Source organism: Aptenodytes forsteri, unplaced genomic scaffold (assembly GCF_000699145.1).
Source record: "Aptenodytes forsteri isolate BGI_AS27 unplaced genomic scaffold, ASM69914v1 Scaffold284, whole genome shotgun sequence".
Taxonomy (NCBI): Eukaryota; Metazoa; Chordata; class Aves; order Sphenisciformes; family Spheniscidae; genus Aptenodytes; species Aptenodytes forsteri.
This window is the reverse complement of record NW_008794445.1, coordinates 1,178,235-1,186,561: the sequence shown is the minus strand read 5'-3', so window position 1 is coordinate 1,186,561 and position 8,327 is coordinate 1,178,235. Positions and strand designations below refer to the sequence as shown.

The 8,327-nt window shown below is 41.4% G+C and overlaps 1 protein-coding gene across 1 annotated transcript; it reads left to right on the top strand.

Annotated features, from left to right (window-relative positions):
• Window positions 1-239: 239 nt before the first annotated feature.
• Window positions 240-4,143, top strand: IFT27 (intraflagellar transport 27). Its single transcript, XM_009289944.1, has 6 exons — window positions 240-319; window positions 1,386-1,445; window positions 2,117-2,176; window positions 3,133-3,250; window positions 3,564-3,673; window positions 3,885-4,143. Exons 1-6 carry the CDS (start codon window positions 275-277, stop codon window positions 3,981-3,983), a joined length of 492 nt encoding a protein of 163 aa, XP_009288219.1. The 5' UTR covers window positions 240-274; the 3' UTR covers window positions 3,984-4,143.
• Window positions 4,144-8,327: the final 4,184 nt, after the last annotated feature.

The window sequence follows — 8,327 nt, the reverse complement described above, 5'->3', positions numbered from 1 at the left end:
GGGGGCCCTTGACTGTCATTCATAGTGCAGAAATCTGATGTCAGCACCAGTATGCATAATGGCAATATTCATTTCCTCACGTGGGTATTACCTTTTAGATTGTTTTGTGCTTCTTGTGACAGTTATCTTGCCTGTATTCAGAGTTATAGCATCCAAGCTCTTATGACATGTAACAGAACTGAGGGAAAATAAGATTCTCTAAGATGAAACAAAAATCTTTTATGTTTTCGGTTTTGCAGGAGATCCAGCTGTGGGGAAGAGTGCTTTAGCCCAGATGTTCCGCAATGATGGGGCTCATTTTCAGAAGAACTACACACTTGTAAGCATACAACAGGCTCAAACTGCTACCCAACATTTTTCTAAGTTGCATGAGAAAACTAAGAAGGTCTAGAACAAAATAAATAATATCATTTTAAGTTGAGGCATTCAAGGTGGGGTCTTACAGGGTTTTCTTTCTCTTACACCCTAGATTCTGAAAATAAACCAATTAATATTCTATAAGTCTTTACATTATGTGGGTGCTGGTTTTGAAACTTAATGCAGAGTTATTTAGTTAATTTTATAGTTTTCCTGCTGAACCAATGTTTTCACAGGCTTTTGTGGTGTTAGAGAGTTTCCCCCTTTAGGGAGTGCTCTATGAAAAAGCATTGCTGAAGGAGAAAGCTTTTAACTCCAACTATTAAATGTGCGTGTGGACAGTGCTCTTATCACTATGCAAACATGAAGATGTGCTGCATAGCCCCAAGATAATTATAATCTACAGAAGCTGTTCCCAGATGAAGAGGATACAGTTTGCAGTCTTTCAGTGTGAGAATCAATGGTGATGACTAATCAGAAGCAGGATAAAAATAAAAGTAAATATAAGTAAAGTAAAAAAAGGAAAATATGAGTGTGGAGAAAAAAACCCCTAAAATATGTTTATTCATTGAAATAAAGATGGAAACCAGAAGTTAAGGATAGAAATAGAACAAACAAACAAGCTACAAAGCAGAATGAGATAAAAGGTAGAAGAGGCACAAATAACCTCAGTCCCATATGTTAGCTGATCACATGGTTGGTGCAAAATGCTCTAAGGCGTGCTTTAGAGCAGCAACGTGATAGTGAACGTAGCCCTGCAGATTTCAGCTAATACCGTTAGTTGTATATAAGCAAATCTCTGGACGTTGGTTATTCTCCATCTTTTTCCCCCATCAGAGCAAATCTACGTGGCTTTGACATGTAGGTGGGAGTATGTTACCAGAGCTATGAGGAGTTCCCAGCAGTCTATGTTTGATGGGGTTGTAATGATGCACAAGAATTGCCTCAATCCAATGCATAGTTGGTATGCAGTCGGACAGGCTCTTAAAAACTCTTCTGATCCTTGTTTTCATGATTCTTCTTGACAGACAACGGGCATAGAATTGTTGGTGAAGGCTGTATCAGTTCCAGAGACAAGCGATAGTGTGGTGAGTTTTTCTGTGACATAAATTGGGTCAGAAACAGACATCTAGAGCTCAAACCTCACTTCAGTCTCATTCTGGTGGAAGATCGCCCTGCATGTTCATAAGGCCATTAAGATGCATTAAGGAAATGAGGCTGATCATGTACAATTGCTGATACTCCAGGGTTAGTTTAATCTTAAAAATGTAAGTTTTACATACTTGTAGCCAACATGACATCTTAAACCAAAGCTGTTGCCAGCTTTGTTAGGATTCTGTTCTGTCCTTTAGGGCACTCAGGTTTAGTTCATGTTTCTTAGAGCTACGGGAGCTGGAACTTATCTGTTATTTTTCCTTAATGCCCTATACTCCCACTAGTGGAATGTGGACCACGTGTATAATTTTGTATAATAGTGCAGGTTACTGTCCCGCTCCACATATTCTGCTTCCAGTAGGGATGGAAACCAGACTTGGGACCTTGGAGGTAACCCTTTTATTGGTTTACATGAAAAATAGCTATTTCTGTTCTCATACTATCTGAACTGGAGTATTCTCAGTGCGGGGAACTTGTCCCTTAGGGACACGACACTGCTGTACTCAACAAAATGCAGGAGTTACAAGTTCCAGTATTTACTTTCAAGACCTTGCCCTACACTGCATTTTCCTGGCAAGAGCCTTCTTTCTGCTTCTGCTTTCAGGAATTCTTCATTTTTGACTCTGCAGGAAAAGATCTATTTTCTGAAATGCTGGAGAAACTGGTAAGTCTTATGTAACAGTCCTCTTCTTCCAAAGAAGTGCTTTTGCTTTGAAGATCTGAACTCCCCAGTCTGGCAGATGTAGCAAACTTTGTCTTTGGTGTAAATGGGAGCAATCACCTCAGTTGCCAGTGCATCCTGTTCTACCTCTCTAAAACTTGTAAAGGTACTAGAAGAAATACTTTGCAGAGGAAGGCAGGCAGACAGTCATTCAGTTTTCTTACAAAAGAAATAGGGATGTTTAACTGAGAATCGCTGTTTGCTGTTGGTTAAAGTTATTTTTATTACTTAGAAAAACATCTATTTTGCTGCTACTCCAACAGTGGGATTTTTTTGTGTTATAGTGATGTGTTTGATCCAACAGGACTCATTCTTGTCCTTGAGCATAATACTGCCCTTGATTTTTTTCTTCATGCACTTGTGTCCTTACAACTGTACAACAGTTCTCATTGCGTTATCTCATTTTGAGATGTAGGATCAATTAATTGGTGTGAGGTTTCATAAGATGGCTAAGTCAACCTAATGGTTCACTGCTTTACAAGAGGCAATTCCACTTTTGCCCTTGCACTAGGTCTGGTTTGCAAGGGACCCCTCTAGAAGCTGGCTCAGCTTCTCAAACCAGAAGAAAACCTTTCTACTTCTTTCTCTAGGATTAATTTTGCACTGATTCAGCATGAAGAATCAGATTCCCCAGGGATCAGATGAGTGTCAGAGCTGATACAAGAAAAGGAGCAGGACTGTGCAGACAGGAATGGGGAAAGAGAGCAAGACCACCTCTTCCAGTGCCAGCTATCCATTTAGTCAGCTCAACTGAAATGTGAAACCTCAGCCAGGGCATAGGATTCCTGTATGTTAGGCTTTTTATTTTTGTCTTAGCATCTGTGTTGGCCGTGTTTACAGACTGTCTGTTGACCACATCAGTTTCATTAGAGCTGACAATGTTCCTTCGTGCTGTGCAGTGGGAGCAACCCAATGTCCTGTGCCTTGTGTATGATGTCACTAATGAGCAATCTTTCAACAACTGTGCCAAGTGGTTGGAGAAGCTGAGGGCTCAAGCAGTTGGAGTGCACATCCCAAGTAAGACATGGGTGAGATTCTTGTTATCTGCTCCCCTCTTGTATGACAGCAGTTGTTCCCGTTGAGATGTGGCATAGAGCGTTTATTTTAAGCCAGGCGCAGGCATGGCTTCCTCCAACTCATTTGCTTTTATCACAAAGCAGATAAGGCATAAATATGTTTCCTCTGTGGAACCTTTTCTAGGTAGTTGTAGACTGTTCTCCACGCCTCCAACTTTTTCAGCTACTTCTACAAATGTTCCAGCGTTTATTGCTAGTAAGTCTGCATTTCTGGGTGGTTGTTTTTCCTTTGTTTCATCGTTTTTTTTCTGTAGGTGTCTTAGTGGGGAATAAAACAGACCTGGTTGGTCGTCGAGTTGTGGAGCAGAAACAAGCACAGGAGTGGGCTGAGAAACATGGCCTGGAATACTGTGAGATATCAGTGGTGAGTATCTGCTCCTTTCACCATCTGTGGAAATGGGTGTTGGTAAAGTTATGTTCTCTTTCAGGTAAAGAAAGATAATTGGGGGCGCTCTTCCACTTGTTCGTCATCTAACTCACCCTCAGTTTTAATCTGTCTTTTGTGAAGCAGTTAGAACAGAAATAGTCAAATGCTTATTCCATCTGTCATTCACAACTTTCTTTTTTCTTTACAGAAGGAGATGAAGAATTTTGAGGCCCCTTTCCACATCCTGGCAAAGTCATTCCACCAACTGTACAAAGAGAAAGTGGAAACTTTTCACTCACTAGCTTGAGGGCCGTGACTGGGATGACTTATTTACCCTCTAAGCTTCTTCTAGTGCCCAGAATCCTGCAGGATGGAATACCAAGAGAAGAAAACAGATGAGCTATTTGCTTCTTCATGGTCATCTTCTGGTAATTCAAAATAAACTAGAAATAAGCAATGGAAGGACACTCTTCTGAAATTGCTACCTCAGCATTCCTTTCATGTCCTCTAACTTGGTTCTCTGCTCGCTGAAAGTCTGCTAGGTTGGAGGAGGCGGGGAGTAAAAGGGGAGGGCAGAATGGAAATTGCCAGCTCTTTGCTTTGATACCGTCTTGTCTCTTGTCTGAACAGACTTCCTGCTGCTACAAGCAAGGATTTAGAGGTTTGGAGAAGGAGAGAGGAAGCTGACAGGATGTTTTTCAACTTAAGCAACCCAGCCTTGATACATACGTTGCAGGGCAGGACTGATTTGGCCCTGCCACTTGAAAAGAGTTTTCAGTAGGAGGCCTATGCCCTAAAATCAACACATGGAGACTGAGATGTGTGGGGACCGAGCTGGATTTAGGTGTGTTTCTAGGAGTGCCCAGAGTTTGAGGCCTGTTTTAACAGTGTTACCCTTATCAGTTGTAGGACTGATATGCTGATGACTAATATGTGTTTCTGACTGCTAGAATCTGGTTCTTTTCTTCAACGTGGCTCACTTTCACTGCCTGGTAGGAACTGTCTTGCATCTGTACTGCTGTCACTTGGTAACGCAGTGCCCTCTGCTGGTCCCAGGTCACAAGATTTCTCGAGAAGCTACCTCTCTTGAAGCGAGCAGGACTTCTTACAGGCACATCCAAATTGGCTTATCTGCAAAATGGGGTCAGATAGCAATTCTAGGGACGAGACCAAAATTTTAAACCAATCATCTTTCCTCCTTCATGCATTTGTCATCTTACGTGGTTTTGTGTCATTTTTCTTTTTGTCAGCTGAACTTGGCAATACCATGTGCTCATTAGGTTCAGTTCTCAATCCCTTACTAGAATCAGAGTCCTCTTTGTTGTTAAACTTTCCCTGCTTAAGTTTGGATTAAAGACCGTGATTCTGATGTCGCTAGTGGAAACAGGACTCAGGAAATGAAAGACAACCTGGCTAAGTTACTCTGACTCAGCCATGTCTGGCTGGAAGTTTTGTATCAGGAAGGGTAAAAGCCTAGAGAGAACTGCTCTTTTGTGTGGAGTACTGATGTTGCATGTGTGAGAGTCTATCTGCTAATGCAGTGTGTGAAAGCATCCATGGTAAGGTACTGCCTCGTAACTGAGCCTAACACCGAGGATTCAAAACTGTAACCTTTCTCTTCTCCCAGATTATGTTAGCCTCCCTTGGGCAAGGGAAGCTGAATTTTGTAGAGAGTAAGCCCTGAGTGATTTTTCAGACAGGCTTTTCAGGAATCTGTGTTTCAAGACTTTTATTCGTGCATTTTATAGCCATTTTTATGCCCAATGCTAGGAAAAGTACATTGGACTGAACATAAGAAATATGGCTGCAGATGTTGTAGCTGAGTTTATGAAGCACTCCAAGAATCTGGAGAAGCAGCTGGGCTTATTTCACTGGCAACAGTGTGTTGATGCTGGGAATTAGCTAGGGAGCATGAATACCAGCTAAAGAGGTTAAGTAGGAGCTCAGCCCACATGAAAAGAAAATGAATAGGTTCTTTCGCTAGAAGCCACCTCAAAAAATGACAGAACCAGCTGGGAAAGTTCTTGCTTCCTCCAAAGAAGGAAGGACTCCTCCATGGGCTTAGGGTAACTAGAAGACTCACTCTTTTTTGAATTGGATTAGCATTACTGTCATTTTTATCTTACATGGCTTGTCTTGTTAATTCTGGGGGGGTGTCTGTTGATTTACATGGGCCAAGTAGAGTCTTGCCTGCAGGTGCTAGTACGTCTGACTATTAAGAATAAAAGTTATTTTGGATGCTGTGCTGATCTAGTTAAAGAACTAAAGAAGGTTTGTTTTGATTTGGCAGCTCATTTCCCCCTGGTTCTACTGATGATATGATTACAACACAAGACGGATATTTTTTCATATTGAAAACAGCATGCCAGGTGTGTATGCCACCTGTGACGTGGTATATAGGGGGGGTGAACGCCTTGGGAATGGGTGATAAAGTGAATCCTATGCAATCTTTAACCAGGGAGTTCAATCTCTCTGCACCAGAAGGACCTCCCATAACTTCAAATAAACAGTCTAAATGCAACCAGTAAGATGAAGATTGGTGAACGCTGTTTTATTAAATGTATGCAAGAGCTGGAGGATCTCATTAAGGGAATGCTTGCAGTGGTGATTTGTGATTTATAGGGAAGCTGCTTTTGAGAGGTTAGTGAAGAAAAATGCATCCCATGCAGGGAAAGATATATTGCCTGAGAGAGGAAATGTATGATCTAATTAGCTAGCAGTAGGGATTCACCCACTGCCCCTTTCCCTCTTTCCACAGGCTGTGACTAGAATTAGAAAAGAGGTTGTGTCTAAAGCATGTTGCCCAACTTGCTTTTTACAGGACTATTTCAAGCACTAATGTAGACACAATTTAATGGCTTTCAAAATGGTATGTTTGACAATAATCATCTCAGTCCTTCTGAATGCATTTTAAAAGCATAATAAATTGTCCTTCCTGGCTAATGTGCTATATAATACCAGCATGATGCAGGTGATGCTTGTTGCTATTTTCCTAGCTTATTTGTGACCCTGGTTATAGAGGATAGTAGTGAAGAGTGGGTAGAGAACATGGGAGCCAGATACAGGACGGCTGTGGAAAACAGTTTTGTGTCTGTGTGAGGGAGTTTAGGGTAGTGAGTAGATGAGCTAGACAAGCAGGATGAGTAAGAGTCTGGAGCCATTATTAAGTTTCTCTTACTGTGTTTAGTAACTGTTGCGGTCATATCTGTAAGGTGAGGATGCACGTTTGCTGCTTATAGCCTTAGCATCACTCTGAATTACAGACACTGTGGAGAACAGTGGGAGGAAGGCAGAAAGCCTGTCTGCTGACCAGGAAGCTTGTTGTCTTCTTACAGCTCCCCTACTTTGTCCAACTGTGCAGTGCTGCAGGTGCTCAGCATGGGTGTTTACAACCCAGAAGAGACCCAGCTCAACCAGAACTGAAATTTCAAAAGAAGGGGGAGGAAACAAACAGGCCTTTAACCGTTTTTAAGAGATACATAGTCCTTTTTCCTGCTTGCTTCTTTGATTAGACAAAAAACTTTCCTCCTTGGAGTCCCTCCTTCTTACCTTTCCTTTGGTCCTCATGGTTCTGCTGCACAGAAGCCCTGTTATACTTGTGCCCTGCTTTACTTAGCTTGATACATCACTAGCTGATTTTTTTTTATCCTTCTAATTTCTGCATTATCTATTCCCAAGGCTGCAAGACATTTCTTCTTAGAGAGATTAATAGACGAAAGAAAACAAAAGTGGAATTTTTAGTCAAATTGTCTTTGAAGAAAGAACCTTAAGAAGCTGACTGACATTCTGAAATTTTACTGGAAATTCGTTTGTGTAGAGTTGTCACATTAAAGATGCTTTAATGGTTTTGTTTTGTCTTGCCAGACATATTCTACTGTGGAGTGAAATGCAGGATGTAAAATTCCAGAAAGATCAGGTTTTATTGTGGGACTTAATAAGAGTTTCAAAGCTGATCATCCTGTGATAAGACCTGTTCAGTCTTAACAATGGAGTGGTCACTGCTGTTTGTAATAAAGCATTAAATATACTGAAATGGGGCTGTCAGAACAGCTTCTTCTAGAGATTTATTCATTTTAGAGACTTAAAACTTTAGAAAGGACATCTTTCAGAAAACTGATCTGATAAATGACACCATTTGGACCAGGGTTATTTCTGATACAACTTCAGTGACTTAAAGGGCTGGATTTAGTCTTTTATGCCAGTTGAGTCCCCTGGGTAAGCTTCATTTCTTTACCCGCTATACATCTTGGACCGATCTGACCTGATAGCAAAAGACACATGATGTTGTTGAAAATGAAATACTGCCTTGGGGCAGAAGGATAAACTGTGTGGCCTCCTGAGGTCCTCCCAGCAATACTTTCTGTAATTCCATTAGATTAAGTGGGGAAAGAAGTAGCATGGAAAGCACAAAACAGGCTAAGTCATAAACTAGCAATTAAACTGGGAGTTGGGCTGGGCTACAGCAGAAAACGTACAATCTATCCCAATTAAGAGCTGTATCTCAAGAGAAACCAGGAGCCTGACGCAGGTGCTGACAGCAGGGAAAACACTGCATTTCTGTTCTGTAGGCAGCAACTGCTTTCTACTGGTGCTTACGCAGATCCATGGGGGTCCATACCCCGCTCAAGACTGCTCTGCTTTTAATAATTAC

Bases quoted from the DNA above. Each gene is read 5' to 3' on its own strand.
- IFT27 (XM_009289944.1), top strand. From the start codon at position 275: ATGTTCCGCAATGATGGGGCTCATTTTCAGAAGAACTACACACTT. The intron at 1,446-2,116 runs GTGAGTTTTTCT...TTCTGCTTTCAG, and splicing joins CAGAGACAAGCGATAGTGTG to GAATTCTTCATTTTTGACTC. The intron at 3,251-3,563 runs GTAAGACATGGG...TTTTTTCTGTAG, and splicing joins AGTTGGAGTGCACATCCCAA to GTGTCTTAGTGGGGAATAAA.